General features: G+C 45.0%; 3 protein-coding genes across 3 annotated transcripts; 1 reads left to right on the forward strand and 2 right to left on the reverse strand.

The window, feature by feature from the left end:
* Nucleotides 1-136: 136 nt before the first annotated feature.
* Nucleotides 137-5,579, reverse strand: tfip11 (tuftelin interacting protein 11). Its single transcript, XM_070965023.1, has 15 exons — nucleotides 5,250-5,579; nucleotides 4,501-4,711; nucleotides 4,005-4,176; nucleotides 3,759-3,915; nucleotides 3,519-3,646; nucleotides 3,225-3,386; nucleotides 2,739-2,930; nucleotides 2,423-2,602; nucleotides 2,154-2,288; nucleotides 1,961-2,064; nucleotides 1,673-1,841; nucleotides 1,308-1,551; nucleotides 1,025-1,167; nucleotides 765-930; nucleotides 137-639 (listed from the first exon to the last, which is right to left on the reverse strand). Exons 2-15 carry the CDS (start codon nucleotides 4,707-4,709, stop codon nucleotides 293-295), a joined length of 2,508 nt encoding a protein of 835 aa, XP_070821124.1. The 5' UTR covers nucleotides 4,710-4,711; nucleotides 5,250-5,579; the 3' UTR covers nucleotides 137-292.
* srrd (SRR1 domain containing) lies at nucleotides 5,576-7,767 on the forward strand. The gene is made up of 6 exons (XM_070965024.1): nucleotides 5,576-5,860; nucleotides 5,979-6,019; nucleotides 6,116-6,315; nucleotides 6,408-6,506; nucleotides 6,715-6,866; nucleotides 6,947-7,767. The coding sequence occupies exons 1-6, from the start codon at nucleotides 5,712-5,714 to the stop codon at nucleotides 7,185-7,187; spliced, it is 882 nt and encodes a 293-aa protein (XP_070821125.1). The 5' UTR covers nucleotides 5,576-5,711; the 3' UTR covers nucleotides 7,188-7,767.
* A 91-nt stretch (nucleotides 7,768-7,858) lies between these two features.
* Nucleotides 7,859-18,581, reverse strand: LOC139333205 (clustered mitochondria protein homolog). Its single transcript, XM_070965504.1, has 28 exons — nucleotides 18,432-18,581; nucleotides 16,744-16,853; nucleotides 16,228-16,399; nucleotides 15,019-15,156; nucleotides 14,763-14,917; nucleotides 14,519-14,673; nucleotides 14,211-14,333; nucleotides 13,886-14,018; nucleotides 13,701-13,793; nucleotides 13,406-13,572; nucleotides 13,011-13,190; nucleotides 12,474-12,911; nucleotides 12,310-12,383; nucleotides 12,102-12,206; nucleotides 11,917-12,017; nucleotides 11,674-11,826; nucleotides 11,514-11,576; nucleotides 11,140-11,372; nucleotides 10,956-11,040; nucleotides 10,642-10,795; nucleotides 10,368-10,507; nucleotides 10,008-10,088; nucleotides 9,741-9,866; nucleotides 9,539-9,648; nucleotides 9,321-9,414; nucleotides 9,111-9,236; nucleotides 8,933-9,006; nucleotides 7,859-8,703 (listed from the first exon to the last, which is right to left on the reverse strand). Exons 1-28 carry the CDS (start codon nucleotides 18,478-18,480, stop codon nucleotides 8,091-8,093), a joined length of 4,245 nt encoding a protein of 1,414 aa, XP_070821605.1. The 5' UTR covers nucleotides 18,481-18,581; the 3' UTR covers nucleotides 7,859-8,090.
* Nucleotides 18,582-19,045: the final 464 nt, after the last annotated feature.

Raw genomic sequence — 19,045 nt, forward strand, 5'->3', positions numbered from 1 at the left:
TGTGCCCATGTTAAACGCAACATCCTCTGAAAATCAACATATGTCATACGCATATCTAGATATACCGTACTATTTAAGTTAGTATTTCAACATGTGTACCCATTCTCATGTCACATCTGACAAAGAGAGCGACAAAGCAATTCAAAAATGATTTATTCACAATTCTACTGACACATAAAAATGTACAAACACATACAACAAGGATCATTACACTGAAGTTACATAAAAAGCAAATATTTGTTCTGCTTATTCTCTTTTACACTTGCCAGACCGAAGAATCAGTCACCCACCCTCACTTGGCCATATCTATCAGACTCTGCAAAGACGTGGGCACCCAAGTCTTCTCCCCCTGCACAAACACAACCCCTCTGTCTATGTAGATGATAATGCGCCCAAATGTGTACAACTGTTTGCCCTCGTGGCGTTTGGCCACTAAAGGCATGAAGACAATGTTGTTCTCCTCTGCTTTGGTCTGGATAAGATCTTTAAAATTAGTGGGCACACCAGCACTGACGCCCCTGTGAGCCACATTCTCGGCATCTCTACGCTCCTGCATCGCTTCATACTGGAAGTCCTTTCGTCTCTCTGTCTGTGTTAGGTATGCAATATTCTCCCTTGCACCGGGTTGCATATATCCACCTGTGGATATGAAAAAGAGTGAGTGTTGCAGTATGTTTTGGTGCAGCAGACAATAAAAAAGGGCTGAATTATCATAACTTTACAAAGTCTTATGTGTTCATTTTCTGAGACTGAGTAATACGAACCCATGCCCGAAGACACTGCACGATTCATGATGTCCAAAGCTTCATTGAACTTCTCTTTAATGAGTGGCTGTGCCAGCAAGATGTCACTAAACATGCTTTTCCAACCCAGGTACCATTTAGTGATTTCCTCATAGTTCGGACTGTTGCTCAGCCACGAACACAGGACCTACAAAAAAAAACACACACAATAATTAATTGTGGCTAAGTGCATCTTAATTACTCTTTATTCTGTGTACAATTGACTAAGAGTAGTCACTGACCTGCAACCACTTCGTAAAGAAGTTTTTGTCCAGCAGCGACACAAGGCTGGAGGGGGACAACATGCCCTCCCAATCCATCACCCAGTGAAACGGCTCCATTTGCTGCTGGTGAGGGTTGATAACCAGTTCTTCTAGACACAGAGCTGAGGAGGGAAACAAAAGCCATCACATGAAGAAGAGAAATTAGTCAAATAAGGAGGGACAGGGAAGAATAAGGGTGTAGAGAAATACATTTTCTTCCGCAGCTATAGAATACTTCAGGCTGTCACTGGTGAAAACATACCTAGTTTAGGGATGATGTTTTTCACCATGAAGGCCTCCCATGCACCTGGTGTGAAAACGCCTTTCCACGGCTGCAGGATGAGGCGGGCTGAGGCGTCACTGGGATGCCACCTCTGCAAGGCGTTGGATAGTTTGCTCCTGATTGGTGGGTAAAGAGGCTCTAGACGTGACTGGAGTAGAGGAAGCCAAGGGTGGATCCAGGAGTGGATGGGCACCGTGTCAGTTAAAGGGTTCCAGGTATCCACCTACCAACAAGAAAACAGAAGAAAGGCATAAGCTTGCAATGTAGAGGGCAAAAAAAACATGGGTACTTTTCTACATCCAAGCAAGGTGTGTCTAAGTGGAGATAGTGTGTGTGTGTCTTGCCTCTCGCTGTAGCCGGGGTAAGAGCAGCTGCTCCAACAGGTGATCCAGGATCCACAGGGGAATAAGAGGAGCCCACACTTCCACACAATCCACCATTGGCCCTACCATACGAGGCTGCCAGCCTAGCACACAGGACCGCATCACTGGGATCCACACTTCCCACAACAGTCTGGACCAACAAAAATAGGACACATGCAGTCATAAACAGGCTGTTACACATAACCAGGAAAATGTATCCATGTAAACACACAGGCACAGCTTAATATATGTTTATGTATTTAAAATGACCTGTGGTAAGGATCCATGTTTGCATCTGGACCACTGGAGTGGAGGTCTCTAGATTCAAGGATTGCTCTCCACTGACCGATGTCTTCCAGACAATACGAGCTGTCCTGAAATGTTCAGACAACAGCAGTAGCTTTATTATTAATTATTAAAGCAAATAATGACAGTACGTAGGAGGATAATTGTAAAAGTATACCTTCAGAGGGTCCCAGGAACGAAGCTTCTCTTTGAGCAACGGATGAACAACAGCTACAGCTAGGTCTGCCAATCCCATTGTTTTGTATTCTTCATAATAATCTGTTTGTAAAGTCTCAAAGATCCGGGCACACTCCTGAACAAAGAGAAGGAAGGAAGGCAGGCACCAAACAATTACCCATTCTAATGTGATAAGAGAGCAAGGACTAAGAAACTGAAACAGCCTGATAACTGTAGCTGTCTGCCTACGTGTGTTTGCTGTGTATGCACCTGCAGGGTGGGTCCCTCCCCCGGTGCCATCTCCCCAGAAGGAAAACGATCCACCAATGCCAGAACAGCCTCCATTCTCTGGATGGCGTCTTGCTCTGCTTCCAGTCTGCTCTGCAGTGCTCGTGACTCATGGGTCAGAGACACAACGACATCTTTTTCATGCTGCAGACGTCTGGCAGACTACAGGAGGCGGTAATTAGATAACAAAAGAGAGAGCATGTCTGTATGTGGTAGAAGAAGTAGCAGAGTGGTACAGACACAAACACAACGACATAAAAGTGAAGATATGTGGGAGACGTGTGTGGTTCCTTCATACCTGTAATATGTCCTGCTCTGTGAGGTCTATCAGCAGCTGCAGGTTATGTTCAAGTTCAGGGAGAGCAAAGCCAGATCCCTTCTGATCCTGAGTGGTCATGCTTGGTGGACCTTCATCTGGAACACTGTGCTTGTTGGTCATCTGACTGTAACTGTAATACACCTTTTGCTCTCTTCCAGTCATATCTATCACCTAGAGTTAAGATGAGATAAACCTTTATTAATGTCACAGCAGGGAAATTTTCAGATATGGGGTAAATGAGATTCAGAGACAAAACTGATAGCCGACCATGTGCTTACATTCATATAACAACTGAATACATAGGGCCTTGTGCTGAGTGCACAATTAAGTACAATTAAGTGCCTGACGCCCATTATAATATTCAAGCCTGATTCAGTGAGTGAGAAGATCAAAGTCATGGTTTCTTGATAACATTCCTGTGAGACAGATGCAAAGGAGCGTTAATACAAGTATTTTCAAACACACCTTGACCTGTGCCAACTCTCCAGCGGATGCCGCTGTACTGCGTCCCACCAGCTTGCCTTTGGCCTTCAACTCATCTACAGTTCTGTAGGAGTATTTGGGTTTCTTCTTTGCTCCAGGGCCTGTAGGATCCTTACGCCACTGGCCTAGCTCCTTCTGAAACTCCTACACAGGCAGATATTGAGCATAATGTTAAAATAATGTTGACTAACCCTGGAATGTAACTTGAGCTATATAATGTAACAGTGGGTATAATTGGAAAAAGAGGCAAAGACATGTTTTTTTACAGCACTCTACCTTTTCCTCCTCTTCCTCTGAGTCGACCACAGGAAAATCCTGAAGACTCTGCTGGGTTCGCTCGGTGCCATAAGCACCCACTGCTCCCTTGCCTTTACGAACCTTCGCCTCAATGGGGTTAACAATACCTGCAGCGATAAGAGGGTGCAAGGTCAGAACATATATATACTGTGCTCTGTTGTTCCTGTACAATACACAGTATTATTATCTCAATAACACAGCCTCTTCAGGAGTGCCCACCTTGAGCATTCTTGCCCAGGCCTTTGCCTGGTTGGTAGCCCATTTTCTGCAGAAGTTTCTGACCAATTCCCTTTGTATGCTTCTCCCAGCTTCCAATGCCTTTACCAGACTGTATGCCACCTGCAAACCTCTGGGACTGGTTCCCCCGAAAATTGCCCTTTGGGAAAAAATAAACATCTTTTTTGACAAAATGCTGTTATAGAATACAACTGAATGGGCAAAGAAAATAGGCACAACAAAATTTACCATCTGAAGTTTTTTGGGTGCAGTGGCACGAGGAGGGGGAGGTGCTGAAGGACCATCCTCATCAGAGTCATCTGAGCCCCCTTCTCCTTTTTGTTGATGCTGTTTCTCCTCAGCTGCAGTCTTACGCAATCCACCACTCACAAAGTTCACTGGAGCAGTGTAGTCTTTAGATCTAACAAACAAAAACAAATAACTCATTTTGTTAACAACTGTTAAAAAAGCAGAGTTGCTGTTCCTGTGGACCTTTTCCTCTTGGAGCAATGGGCTCTTTTGTTAAACTCTGGTTCCCTGTGAATAGCATTTCCATCCTGTTACATTTGTGTTTCCCCAGTTGGGGCTAGTGCTTACAGTATGTTATGTTATGGTTAGGTGTAGCGGAGATAACTGGTTAGAGTTAGGGATAAAGTCGGGCACAGGTTAACGTGAGGGGAGGCACAAACAAACTTCAACACATCAGGGGCATTGGGGCAGCAACATAAATAAACCCATGCCTTACTTCTTGCCTCCAAAGCTAGGCCTCTCATCCTCATCTGAGTCCCGGTCAGCCCAGATGCCATAGGTAGCCTGCTCCTTGGTCTGCCTGTGTCTGCGGCGGTCTGGGTTGAACTCATTGGCCAGGTCCCATTCTGTCACCTCAAAGCTCTCCACCTCCACACCTTCTTCCTCCTCCTCCCCTCTCCGCCCATACAGATGGGACATGGACATCTCTGGATATCACAATGGACAAAATAACGTGACGGTTAAAGTGGTTAATGAGTAGTTACATCCAAAGCAATGTCCATGACAACAGAACAAGCTAAATGCTGTTGAAAGCCACGAGAAGACGCTGTAAACTCGTCAGTTAAGTAAGATGAGATTTATTTTTGGCAAACTAACGTTTTATCTTGTACGTTTCGTTTATTTCAGATGCTCTGTATCTATGATCACGTGGTAATTGTATCTTCTCCATTATGAGGTCAACAACAATTAGCATATAGTTTAGCTAGCTAAGTTCATATAATTTACTCTAAAAAAAATATTACCAGCGTCATCTGAAATAGCTAGCTTGTTAAGTAACACAATCACTCTGTAAACTTATCTAAACAACTGCACAGCTAGATCTGCCCCTTATGAAAACCCAACGTTAAGACAAGCTAACGTTAATATTTACTAGCAAAGGCTAGCATTAGCTCATGTAAACTGCTCGCTTTATCCGAAAAACTTGGGCGCAGCGAAATAATCAAAAAAGTGTTCCCTCTAACTCACCTGAAACGTTCGTTATTCTCCTACTTAAAGCTCAAGCTTACATTCATTCTTCTGTGGCAGTACTGAAACGTTACTCAGGTAAAGTCCGAGGGCTTCACTTTATTCGTTGTACGTCCGAAATCACAAGTACTTCCGGTTGTCACAATAACTGCCGGTGTTGTACCAAAATTTGTACCTCGATAAATGTATGTAATTAGTTTATAATCCAGGGTTTGCTTTATTTTCGACTCATGTCCGTTCAGATGGCAAAACAATATTTTAAAAGCATTTCACGAATACGCGGGCACTGGTTACGGAATATTTGGTAGCACACCGGAAGAGGAAATATGTGTCACACTCAAAGCAGTCCCACGTGCTGCAGGCTAGACAACCACAGGCAGCACTTACAGGAGAACTTGGTTAATTATATAAATGTTATTTATAGCATGTATGCTTACATAGGAAACCGGTGAATTAGTATAGATGTCGGGCGCCGGAGAGGAGTGGCAAGTGGCCCGGCGACGAAAAGGCGCAGCGCGGAAATCCAAAACACTTCAGGTGTCCTCGAAGTCAGCATGCTGCGAGGAGCAGCTGGACGTCGGGAAAACTGTCAAACGAATCAGAGACACGGTGTAAGAAGTCGAAGTCAACTTAAGCAGCAGAGTCCTGTATTATTAATGTTTGAAGGTGCATACATATTTTCAGCCCATATGCACAATGTGTCCAGTAACTCACCTTCATCCTCTGTAGGTCTGAGCTAAGATGCGAGGAGTTTTTGCAAGAGTGGAAAGGTGAGGATGTTGGACAGGTTATCTCCAAATATTTTGTCTGGCTGAGGAGTCATCTGTCTTGCAGCACAGTGACCGTCTCGGGATTCTTGTCTTCAGAGCAGCTCCTGGTGGCAGGATCAACAGACGTCTCAGAGGAAAGGGACACAGAGGGCATCGACCACCTGAGGACGAGCAGAGATGGCAGACAGATGTGCCAGCAGCTGGATTGTGTGTGTTATGGCCTTGGCTCCTTTTCCTCCTGTGTCTCAGCTCGCTACCAGCTTGCTATGCTTCTGCTGCTGCTGGACGCGCAACAGGTGAGAGGATATGTCCATCTGATGAGATAACAAACCCTCCACGAGAGACTCTGTTCATGATAAATCCTGCCTCACTGCTTCTCCACCTTTAGATCCCACTGAAGGACTGCTCTGTTTATGACCCTGCATTCTCCTCTGGAGAGCGGGATGTTTTGGCACAACTGGGTCTGACTGTGCTCACAGAAAATGAGGTCAGTCGTCGGCCACTCATGTTTTTTATACTGTCAGACAGGTGGAAAACAGCCAGCAGTGGAGAACAAATGAATAGTGTCGGTGTTGTTCGAAGTTTCAGCATGAATTAACATATAACAATTATAAGATGACATATTTCGAGCAAGTTTCAGATCACTGCAAGTTGAAATCAGTGCAAAAGCATCAGCCTTCTGTCTGACTGTGCAGGAGGGGAAGCGTCTGGCGACTAAGCCAACACTCTTTTACCTGATGCATTGTGGGAAAGCCCTGTACAACAACCTTCTGTGGAAGAACTGGAGCACACGATGTCTTCCTCTGATGATTATCATGGGAAACAGCTTCAGTGGCATGAGGGACAGGTTTGTACAAGACATCAATGAAGGAGATGACGTTTAAGAAATTGGAGGTCGGGGTGACGTTTTCTGTCTCGCCTCAACAGGACGATCGATAGAGAGTTCAAGCGGGACTACAGCTACATCACTCAGGCTGTGTCTGTGTGTGAGGAGAGACAGCTGCCTTGTCCTTCCCGACTGATTGATGTCTTCAGCGACACGGCGGTCATCACCTTTCCTACCAGCAGTCTTAACAGACTCCCACAATCCACCTGGGCAGAGCCACCTGAACCACAGTACCAACACTGCCCTGATTTGGAGATTATTCAGAGGGAAACGCAGAGCTGAGACAGGAGATGGACCGAATGAGAGGACTGAATCTTGTCATACTGAGCCACCATCATGACAGGAAGAGGACTATTGAGCATCTTGGGCTGGTTCTGAACACCCACTGAAAGTCTTGTTTATGGTGACCTCCAGTGGTTCAATTTCTCAGAATTTAGCTTTTTGAAATGTTCTTTCCAGAGCATTACCCTGCTGTAAAAATGTAACTTTTACCTAAATAATTATTTTTCATATGATTGTTTTTATATCTTGAGGAAGTTTCGTTGCTCTGCATATTGATCTTCACTGATGTTTTACCGTGGACCCAATCGGTGGCTGCAAGATGAATAAACACTAGTACTTATATTATTTACTGTGGTATGTTTTGTGCAGTGATTAATGATAATGTATGTAAAATTTCTAGTAAATGGAAAAAAGGTGTAGTCCTTTATACTTAGACGATGCTTCAGTTGTGGTTTTCTGCTCAGGTGGTTTTTCTTCATGTTTGCATTTTCAGGTACAGTTGTTTTAAGCTACAATCAATGGTAAGGTTTTATACAACAGCTCTCCATATTAAAAACAGATTTTTATAGTTGGATCATCCACTCTTTCTCACTGATTTGATCAGTTTGTTTATACCTGAATTGTGATTTGTGAGTTATAGAATCTTCACACTTAAAGAAGACCACTGAAAACCAGAGTAAAAAGTTTATTGTTGGAAAAAAAATAACTCTCAACAGTACAGCCCTCTCCCAGCATCAGCAACATCTCCAACACAAAATAACATGCATCACGTGACTCCGTTATCTTACGCTCATCTTCATGTTTATTGGATCAAATTACATCTCGGATCCTGGGAGAGTTCTATCTTACAGCAGTGACTTAGAAAAACTCGACTACAACACTGTTTTCCTGTTTGACGTGTTTTCACTCCTCAGCTACCCCATTGGCTGTGACATTATCTGCCACACCGTTGACTGCTGTGTCTTTGTCTCCTGTTCCATTGGTTACAGGGACATTTGACACAACATCTGCCCAGGTTCCTTTACTCTTAAGGACTGAGGGGCTAGCGGTGATGTCCAAAGCTCCATTTATTTCACCATTAACATCACCTGACTCTGACTTCATCTCATCAGCTGCTGCATCAGATTCTATCTCCCCATTGGCTGTGCTGGTCTCACTTCCCTCTCCTGCAGCCCTGACCTCTGACTCCCCGTTCACTATCTTGACCTCAGCATCTGAAGCTGCTCTGTCATTGTCCTCATCCTGGTTTTGTTCAGCTGTCTCCTCTGCGTGACCATTAGCTGAAACTACGGTCTCTTCCACTGGCTGCTCCTGTTGGCTCTCGCTGGTATTCTCCACTGTTGGACTTCCTCCGTCTTCAGCTTCCTTCCCGCATCCTGTTTCTTGATCTGAGGTTTTCTCCCCCCCGTCCACAGCCTCTACGGTGACCAGCCCGTTGATTACTTTGAATCCCAGCTCTTTCGCCACCGCTGCCTTTAGTTCCCGGTGTTTCTGCCTATACTCCTGGAACTTGTCACTATGAAAACACAGTGAATTAATTTATGGTATCCTACCTGAAAACAGATTATTGAAATACACATGCGTGCTGCTGGAGCCTGCTCTGTTTGGGAAGTTGTACGTACATGAACGTCATCATTTAAATTCTCTAAGCTTCAAAAACCCAATAATAGGCAAGCTACATTTCAGCATCAACAGCTATGTCTATAATATCATATATCATATCATACACTACAGAGAATATTTACCTTTGTGCAATCCTCCTGATCCCCAAGACCAGAACCATTTGCTCCAGCAAAGTGTCAGTAGTGGGATTAAGACACTGAGTACAGAGAGGACAGTGAGATGAATAAAAACACTTTTCCCTTTTATTTGGAAGATTCAGTGAGATTAATGTCAGCCGCATCAGCTCCTGGCATACAGTACCTCCACCTCTTGCTCGGTGCAGTCCGCTCCTGCCTGTCTGAGAGAGCGCTCCACCTTCACGGCCTGCTTGGTTATGGTGCACAGAAACTCTTTGCTGCAGCGTGTCTGAGAGTGATCCTCTCCGAGCTGGGAGAGAAAATAACCACGTGATGAAATGCACGCACAACCCTTCCACTTATCTCTCGCTCTCTCTCAAGCACATGTACTGACCATGTTGGTAAAAGCAGTGAGGGCCTCTTTCTCGTGGGTCATTGCACTTCGGTAGTCGCCCTTGCTGCACATCCACTGAGCCAACAGGTGCTGACTGCACAGAGAAGAAACCAGGCAGATAAATGATGATGATGTTGGAAACGGGGGCAAAATAAATCAAAGCAAACTTAATGACTTTTCGTAAAAAATGTGAGTGCCAACTATAAATGGCGCCTTACTTGAAAGCAGTGTGCACATTTATGGGGCCGAAGAAGGAAGTGTTGAGTTTGAGGGCGTTCTTTAAGTACTGCCCTGTCTGATCTCCTGTCAGCATCAACCCAAGACAGCTCTGCAAGAAAATAACGGGACTGTCAAAAATAAAATATTGTATACAATTAGATGGTGAAAAGCCTTTTTTGTGCTCGGGGTGTTGTAACCTACATCCAGTGTTGCGATGTAGGGATGGTCCTCTCCGTGGACTGTTAGCGTGAGCAAACGAGCTCTGAGGAGACACTTCTGGGCCAAAGCACTCTCCCCTCCAGCAAACACATACACACCCAAGAGGGCCTACATTCAACAACAAAATAATGATAATCACACTCCACACACATGGCGCAGCGCACACTCTATAAACACCCTGCAGAATGATGAGTATAATGACAGTGAATGAATAGTTATTGACCCAGAAATGTGTAGCTATGTACTCACATATTGCTGGATAGTGTTTGGATGGTCAAAGCCAAACACTCTCTCACTGATCACCACTGCTTTCAGCTGGGCACTGCGAGCCTTGAGGACAAAGTCACAGTGAGGACAATGGTCAGCTTCATGTATATGAAGAATTACAATCACTTTGACACAGATACTTCAGGCCTCTTCCTGAAGTGTTACAGTACACAGAGTAGAACAGTGGAATGCCTGTTACAGACTACTTATGTAGAAGTAACAATAGCACTACTTAAAAATACCCCAGTACCAGCAAAAGTCACCCATTATATACTCAGTTATTTTCAACCACTGGAAAATGAGTTAATGCAGCTGTAAAAAGCCGTGGAGCAGTCGGCCTACCTCAGCTGCCTTCCCCTGCAGGAAGGCCACCTTGGCCAGCAGGCTGTGGCAATGACAGGCCTCTGGGATTAGGTCATTGCTCACTCGGCCAAACAGGTAGACGGCTTCTTTCAGGTGCGCATGGGCCTGATCCAGCAGACCTGCAGTTGAGAGACACAGGGTAGGTTTGTAAATAGTTTAGATTTTGTTTCAAAACACACTGAACTTAAAGATTATAGACACATGAATCTGCAGTACAACAGCTTCAGTGAAGTGTCCCACCTTACTGACCCACCTTTCAGAATGGAGGTGTGTGCAGCACGATGTGCTTTTGAAGCGTCCACAGTTGCCATGTGAATGTGCTTGACAACAGGGAAGATGTTGAGGACGTCATCTGGACCAATGGGAGCTTTATTTTGGTTGTCAAAGATGTAGTCTCTCAGTCTCAACTGGGACGGACACAATGAATAAACTTACTTTTCCTGACAAATACATGTGCATTTACAACTTGGTGTAAATTCAAATATTACTAATAAATATGCGTTTCAGTGGATCTCGTGACTCGTTTTACAAGCCTTAAACACACTGGATCCATGTTTTAGACGTTACCTGTACTCCAGTCTTCAAACAGAACTCTCTCAGTAAAGAGATCTTCTGAAGGCCGTAGTGCTGAACCAGGTGGTCTGGACCAGAGCTGTCACAGAGAAAAATGAGTTATTCTAAACTTCCGAACTCTAAGCCATTACATAACTAACGCACACAAGATGAGAACAAACAAAGGCTGTGTCCTCACCCAAGGCTGTCAGCGATGTTGTACGCTTCAGCAGCATCCTGGCAGACCAGGTTCCACAGCTCAGTCCCTGTGAGCGTGCTCCAGGGCGTGCTTTCAGAGGCCCCAGCCCCACGGCCACGCCGCCTTGACTTCTTTTTAGCGTCTTCTCCCACAGAAGTGGGTGTGAAGTGGGAAACCAATAGGCAGCAGAGGAAGTGACTGACAGCTGCAGAGAGACTCGACACGTCCACACCCTGCAAAGATATATCCGGAGGCTGTGCTTCATTCTTTCTGCTGCCTGTGCGCCCACGCCTGCTTCTACTTCACAGCCTAGCTATGAGGTGCGCAAACATCAAAATGAAAACAAATGCTCATTCCAGAATACGGAACAGTACCTGGAGGAAGCTGTTGAACACACGCCTTGCAGAGCGGATGTAGATTTCACCTACGACCAATCTCTGGTGAAGACAGAAAGAAGGATGTTAGAAACAGTCAGGACGGTGATTACATCATTGAGACTGGTTTAAGTTTAACTATGTTGCAAGTCAAACACACCATTATATGCCTCAGGCCCTCCTTGTGTTCTGACTGGCTGATGGTCTTGATCACATGGCCCAGATACCGGAGGTTGATGCCTCTCTGGTGTAGCGTCTCTTTTAGAGAAGCTCCATCCATTGGTGCCTCATTGCTCTGCTGGCAATGCTCCACCTGTACACAAACACACATACATATGCTGAGCTTGTTCCATGCTTGCAGTAGATACGCCTACCATGGTACGTAAACAAGGGATCCACTCACAAAGGCCGGTATCTGGTGTGTGATGATGAAAGACGCAGCTTCCCTCAGTAGCCTCTCCTGTAGCTTCCCTGACTTACTTTCAGCAGGAGGGAAGGACAGTCCTGAACACAAAGCACAAGAGGTCATAAACCATACTGTGTACTATAAAGACTGTGTGTGTGTGCGTGTGCAGTATGTCATGTTACCTGGAGAGAAGACGCTTGGGTTGAAGCGCATCTCAAAGATGATGTCGCTAACCGAGCCCACTGCTTTACAAGCATCTCGTACTGCCTCTGTGGCTCGGGAGTCACCTGCAAGTATGCAAACATTCGTCAAGTTTAAAGGCCAAACTTGTGCATGTTTTAGTGACACTTTTGGTTTCCATTCACTAAGAGCTTCTAAAACACTTCTTACAAGCTGTTGCGCATTCTTCAAAGCCTCCATTCTTGTCCAACATTTCCCGGACGTGCTGAGTGAACTGGCAATGTCTAAAAGAAGCAAAAAACAAAACTTCAACATTGTGGAAAAAAACTTTATAAAACTGACTATAAAAGTGTTTTATTTCATGTAGAACTCACTTGTGCTGGATGAAGGCCTGCACCAGCTCTGGCCTCAGCCTGCACAGTCCATGAACGAAGCTCTTTGGCAGCCCAGTGTCTGACTGATAATTCTCTGGCCAACCTTCTTTTACACAACTTTTCTTCTCCTCGTTCTCCTTGCAGCTTTTATTATTCTCCTCTTCTCCAGCGACTGTCTGACTTTCCGTCTCCGCCTCCGGACAGAAGTTGGCATCAACTGGGAAGGTCCTGAACACATCCAGTACGTAGAACCTCCCATCAGCCCCCAACAGTCCCTGAGCGTCCACTGAGGTGAACAGTGGTACCTGGTGACCGTTGGGCGCCACAACAACGTATCTCTGGATACAAAGAGACTTGGCGGCATGAGCCAAGAGTTCTAGTAACCGTCTGCGCTGGGAGGACTCCTGTGGTCCCGCATTTACCCCATACAGCAAGCCTCTATAGAACACAAGAAGACGACAAGACAAAGACGTTAGCCTCACGGTGTTAACTCCACTACCACAGTAAATTGTTGAATAATGGGTCCATGGGGTGTACCTTGAGGCCGGACTGGCTCCCTGGTCCTGCTCAGAGCCTTCCAAGCCAGGAGCCAGACCCTGAGCAGACAGGCGCACTCCTCTGTAGTCTACAATGGCTGTCGGTAGAGTGTGCAGGCCCTGTGGCCCCTCTATGTTATTGTAAGCCTGAACTCCTTTAAGCTCCAGCCTCTGAGCAACCCTGCAAATAGAATATGAGGCAATATTTAAATAATCTGTGCCTAAACCATGCCATTGTAAAAATGAATCCAAAACTATTTTATAAGGCTACGTAGCAAGTGGCCATAGCGTACTCTGTGAAACATTTAGAGCCATAACACAATAAGACAACACAATTAGGATCAAATGGTTCTACACCCGCAGATCCTTGTCACTGATCTTGTGGTTTGTTCTCACCTACGACCCCTTTCCCCACCAAACATTGCACTTGCTGCCCCCTGGCTCATGAACAGGCCACCCCACAGGAAAGCCGGGTCTTCAGGGTTTCCATTCACTGGCTCCACAAAGCCATCTATGACAGTCTCTGCACCCTGCATCACAGCCCTAACAAACGCACTGTTCACCTGAGAAAACAAGAACAAATGAAAGCGAGAGGAGGAGAGTTTGAGCGAACAAAGACAGACAGCAGATGATGAGAATCCTGTAGTGCACTGCTGTTGTTCGGAGCTAAATTACAGCTTTTCCTGACTACCTGGAGCAGTGCCCTGTCTCTCTGCAGCCTCTCCTCCAGACTGCCAAGTGGAAGATCTCTGGCTGCTTGCAACTCCTCATTCCAGTCTGGAGCCTACACATAACACACAGTTAGATTTAATGCTGCTACCGGCAGCACGCTATACATCAAATGGCAACAAATAATTATGCTGTCTTGTAAATAACCTGTGTTGCTGGCTGTTCATCCACTCCCAGTCTGCTGAAGGTGTTTTTATGAGTGCGAGAGGCACAGAGAGGCCCGAGCCAGGACAGAGTGTGGTAGGGAGTGGGCAACACCTCTTCTGGAGGTGACTGAGGCCTAAAGCAAGAGAGAGAACAAGCTACATTACCATAAATCCACTTCAATTACCGATTTTTTTTTTACTTGATTATAACTGTCTATGATTAGTTATTTTTTGATTTGAATTATTTGAATTTCGATAATTCAACAAACAACACTGTTAGGATGGACAAAGTTCATGCTTCTTTCATGCATAGGTCATAATTTTACCTGTTTTTGAGTGTGGTGGATGTTTGTTTGAAGGCAGGGCTGATGTGACAGAGCAGGTCAGGGAAACTGTGACAAACCGGGGAAGACTGTGCAGGACGCGGATCAAAGACGTCTTCAGTGGACCTGAAATAAAGAAGGAGGGAGAGAAAAAAAAAAGAGAAACTTGTCAAGCTAAAGCTCAGTTATTTAGGCAGGAGGTTACTCAGACACAAGGCTACATTATTGGCCTTTAACATATTTTCTATGACAATTTACTGCAACTATAAACAGAAAATAGACTGAGCTAATATCATGAAGTTCTTCCTTACCTATTGAGAAAGAAACCTTTTGGACAGGATGTGACGTCACACCGTCGTCCTTCCATTGTCACCACTGTGATGTACATGAAGTCTCCCTGCAGCTTCCTGTGCCCTGGAGGTGGGTTCCAACAGCTGAGAGACAAATCCTTCAAGTAGCTGGGGGGCTGATGAGACAAACAGTCACAAGGAGTCAGTGTGTCTGTGTGTATTATGGCTGGCCCAGTGTCAAACAGGATTCCAGGTGTGTGCGCACCTCTGGTTGGGAGCTCTGTGGTAGCAGGGCCATGAGTGGTCTCTCTGTGGAACCAGGGAGGAGGTACTCAGGAGGTGCTCTGTCCTGGCTGGTTGCTTCTGTTTTTGTGTCGCTTGAAGAGCGTTTCAGGCTCTTTCCATTGTGTAAGCTAGAGTCTGCACCCGTAAGAAGATTTCAGCGTGAGCTCGATTGTTAATAGTACATTTCAGTGTTATTACCCTTTCTGTTACCCTTTAAGTGCACAGGATGTGTGTACCTGGGGTTTGTGTTTGTGTGAGTGTCTCCAGTACGCTTGGTGAGCGTCCTTCTCTCAGTGCATCCTGAGGTGCAGATGCTCTCAGCAGCTCCACCACACGAGCCAGATGGAGCCGGGCTGAGTGGGCGGTGTAGGGTTCTGGAAAGATACACAGTGTTATTATAATGGTTACACTGACCTTTGTGAAACATACACACACAAACAACTCTCTTTAATTAGCCAGACAGAATGCACAGGACAAAGACGTAGTGGGAGCTACCACAGAAGCAGTTTTGAGTACTTTGCCAGTCCAAAATGCAGTCAAGACACTTTCCAGGTGTGTAGTTGAGATCAAAATGAAGGCTGAGATCAGAGATGGGCGTGGTCAGACTCATGAGTGGTAAGTACTAATGTAATAATGTAATAATAACTGCTAAGTGCTCATAGGGCCAAACCTCAACATGTTCACTTGTGTTGTGATGTGATGGGTGTGACCCCATTGCAACAAGGTCTCTAGTGTTATATGTTATATTTCAAGCCTTAATAGCCCATTGAGTATCAATTCATAATTTAGGCATTTTCTCAATCGGACAGGACACATATGTACATGCTGAACATAACAGGACACGGGCTGCAGAATAGTTTGTTTCAGTATTTCAACAGCTAAGCGGTAACACACAGACTAATTGTTTGGCACACAGCTGTAATCTCTGCAACTATAAAGGTTGTTATGACTCATGAAAGGTGAGTCAGCTATTTACATTGAGCTGAGAGAAACTTAAGTGCGTGTGTGAAAGGGAAAGGGTGACAGGTGTGACGAAAATACAGACAGGGTTATTCTATTCCTAGAGTCTGTAATTAATCATTCCACCATAAATGACCCTAGATATGTAGATACATGGATAAATTTACATGTAAGAGTAAAAACTTTGTTGTTAAAAGGCCAGACAACAGCTGCATTACAGGACAGAGCGTTGTCAAAAAGCTGTAACTGCCTTAAATTTCTAACTATTTCAAAAACTCATTGAGACTACACATGCAGTGAAAAGGCGTGAAAGACAAAATTTGAAAAAAGCAAAATAAATAACATTAAAGTACTGACATCTGAGTTATAACAGAAAGTTAATTTCTCAATGAACCTTAAAAAGCCTTCAGACAATCCAAGTGTTTATAAACGCTGCAAATGTAGAGATGAAGAGAGAGATCTCAGACAAAGAACAATGCCACTACCTTCCACCAGGCGAAGGATGGCTCCTGGTTTCAGCCCTTTGAGGCTTTGCAGTTCTGCGAGGGGATCCAGAGTCGTGCCAGCGAGTGCCAATGACAGGCTGGAACGTGGACACACCTCGTCCCTCGAAAGCAGAGCCATTACTGCATCTTGAACAAGCCAAAACCCATGGACCTTCAGAGAGAAAATATGACAAAATACAGATAGTAAGCCTGTGCTGCAGACATCAACACTCACAGAAAGTCAGTATCACATGTATTTGTATAACATGTGTCCATGTGGGACAACACATCCTATGAGGTCTTTATATGGTCATAGATGCAGATAAAAGAACATATGCAAAGTGCCAACTCAGCACTATAAGTGTTATACATTATCAAAAATGACAAACACTACATGAGATAAAGATGATGAACTGTCCGTGTGTAGTCTCAGCGGCCACTGTTAGTTTCCATCTCCTGTCAAATCTTAACAAAATAAGAGGAAACAGAGAGGAAGCGACGGTTGATTTTTTTTACCTGCAGCTCAAATGGCTCGACTCCTGCCCCCTGGATCTTCACAGGGAACGATGTGTCCTCCTCTTGCTTCATACCAGCGGCATCCTTTCCACCATTCAGGCGGATTACATCTGTTAGAGGGAGAAACCAGAGACAACACTAACTGAGTATAATCACAGAGCCCGGCAATGGACAAGCAAAATAGTTTCAGTTGTTTTCCTGCCTTCCGCTTATTACATGCTGGGATTGTTTCCAGCCCACTTTGACCCTGAAAAGACTTACACTGTTACAGAGAAAGCACAAATAACTGAACTTATCGTGTCCGGATCCCATCCTCTGTTCTTCACTGCAGAATGAAATAAGACCACTAATCTCCTCTAAAATGATCATGATCTGGACCGAAAAGTCCATGCGTGAGAGTGCTTGAGGGTGAGAGTGAAATTTATGCAAGAAAATGACAAAGAAAGGGAAAGTGAGGTGTGTCTGCCGTTTGCCACACAAGCAGAACCAGAGGTAGAGCAGGACCCAGCGTGTTCCTCAACCTGTAGTGTGACTAAACCTGTTGAATTTGCTTATTGGCCTTCATGTCATCTCAGGGTAGAGGGACAGCCACACCCAGCTCTGGCATGTGGAGACAGCAGAATGCTAAAACACATCAACTAACACAGCTATAGTTGGGCAGTAAAGTGCGCTTGCATGCATGGCTGCAAGCAGATACTGCATGGACAGGATCTTTCACAAATACACGGCAAAGCAGAAAGCTCACTTTACACTCATCTTTGCAGACTGTAGTTCTACAGTAAATCCCCAGCTCCTGCTGTCAATCTGGGACTGCTTTACTACTGGAAAGCACCCAAAAAACGGCTTCTCGGTTCGCAATTGGCTGGAATAAGGTCCCTCCTCTCTGCAGGCTTGGAGCCATCAGCGTCTTTTCTATTGGAGCTACTGCCTTACTACTACAGAAAACAGCATTGTTTGCAGCCCTGAAGCTCAAGATGCTTATTTTGGCACAATTACCAGACCACAAACTACACAAGCAGGCAGAATTCCTTCCCTGTATGTCACATATTAAAATTATAATGGTATGGCTTTCATGGCTGCATTCATATGACACAGCCAGTCAATCATAATGCTGTGCCCATGGATTCCTATCTCTTTTGTAGAGGTTTAAACACCTCAGGGCAAACCCCTCTGAAACATGCAAACACAAACTTCTCCTTAATTCAATCATTCTGTGTTGAGAAAGGGGAGTGGCAGAGGTTAGAAGAGGTTGAGAGGCCCACTCGAGAGCGTGGCAAAATGATAAGCAATTCTAAAGGTAGATAAGTGTTGGACCTTCAAAAATAAGCATGTGGCTCTTGAATTTGAAAGAAGATTCATATAAAAGCTATTACTTTTCCTTTAAAGTTGATAAGTGAGAATTTACATTTCTTCAGGTTGGTTTCAGTGTGTGTCTGTGTGAATGAATTCACCACAATAAGTGAAAAGTGCACAGCAGATTCTCCAAGTGGTCAAAAAGTGGGTGAAAGCAGACAACGGCACCAGCCATGTTCAGTGCAGCAGTGCAGTGCTAAATCTCCCACCCTCCTCGCATTCTCTAGCGAGGGAGGCACCGGGCAAAAAAAGAGAAGGAAGAGGAAAGTGTAAAAGGGAGACAGCGGGGGAGAGAGAGGGGGAGAAAAGAAAAACACATAGCAGGGATTTCTCACCAGTCTTTGCCTGATTTCTTCCTCCTCCTCTCCTCACTTTGTCCTTCATGGCTGCCTGTTGGAAGTTTTTCTTCAGCTGTCGTCTTGAGTTTTTTTACTTGTCTGTGCTGCTGGTTGCTTCCCCTCCAGGCCTTGCCTCAAACTGCTGGAAGAAAGCACACGAGAGGGAGGTTGTGTAGCTAGACTCGCAGTGAGCCCGGCAGAGTGAAAGTAAACCGCAGTCTGTTCAGGACTGTGACTCCTGCCCCTCTCTACAAGGCAAACTCAGCTTATCTGTGCTCTCTGAGTGAAAAAGCCACACCCTCTCATTGCTCCACACAGGCTCATTACTCTGCATGTCTCTCACACTTTGTTGGACTGGGTGTGTCGGTGCATTCTAACACTACTCACTCTTCCTCCCCTGGCATGTCTCACACCTCCCTCTGTCCCTCCATAAACCCTGGAGGAGAGGTGGGAATCAAGCATGCAGTGGGTTTGGTGGTGTTTTAACTTCAGTCAGCCCTCCACGCTGCTTTTGACATACATTATTTCAAATGTTATGATTGATTGGGTGAATTTGTGGACACGTGTTTTAATGTAAACAGAGGGATGTAATTAAGTACGTTACCTTTTAA

This window comes from Chaetodon trifascialis, chromosome 6 (genome assembly GCF_039877785.1).
Source record: "Chaetodon trifascialis isolate fChaTrf1 chromosome 6, fChaTrf1.hap1, whole genome shotgun sequence".
Taxonomy (NCBI): domain Eukaryota; kingdom Metazoa; phylum Chordata; class Actinopteri; order Chaetodontiformes; family Chaetodontidae; genus Chaetodon; species Chaetodon trifascialis.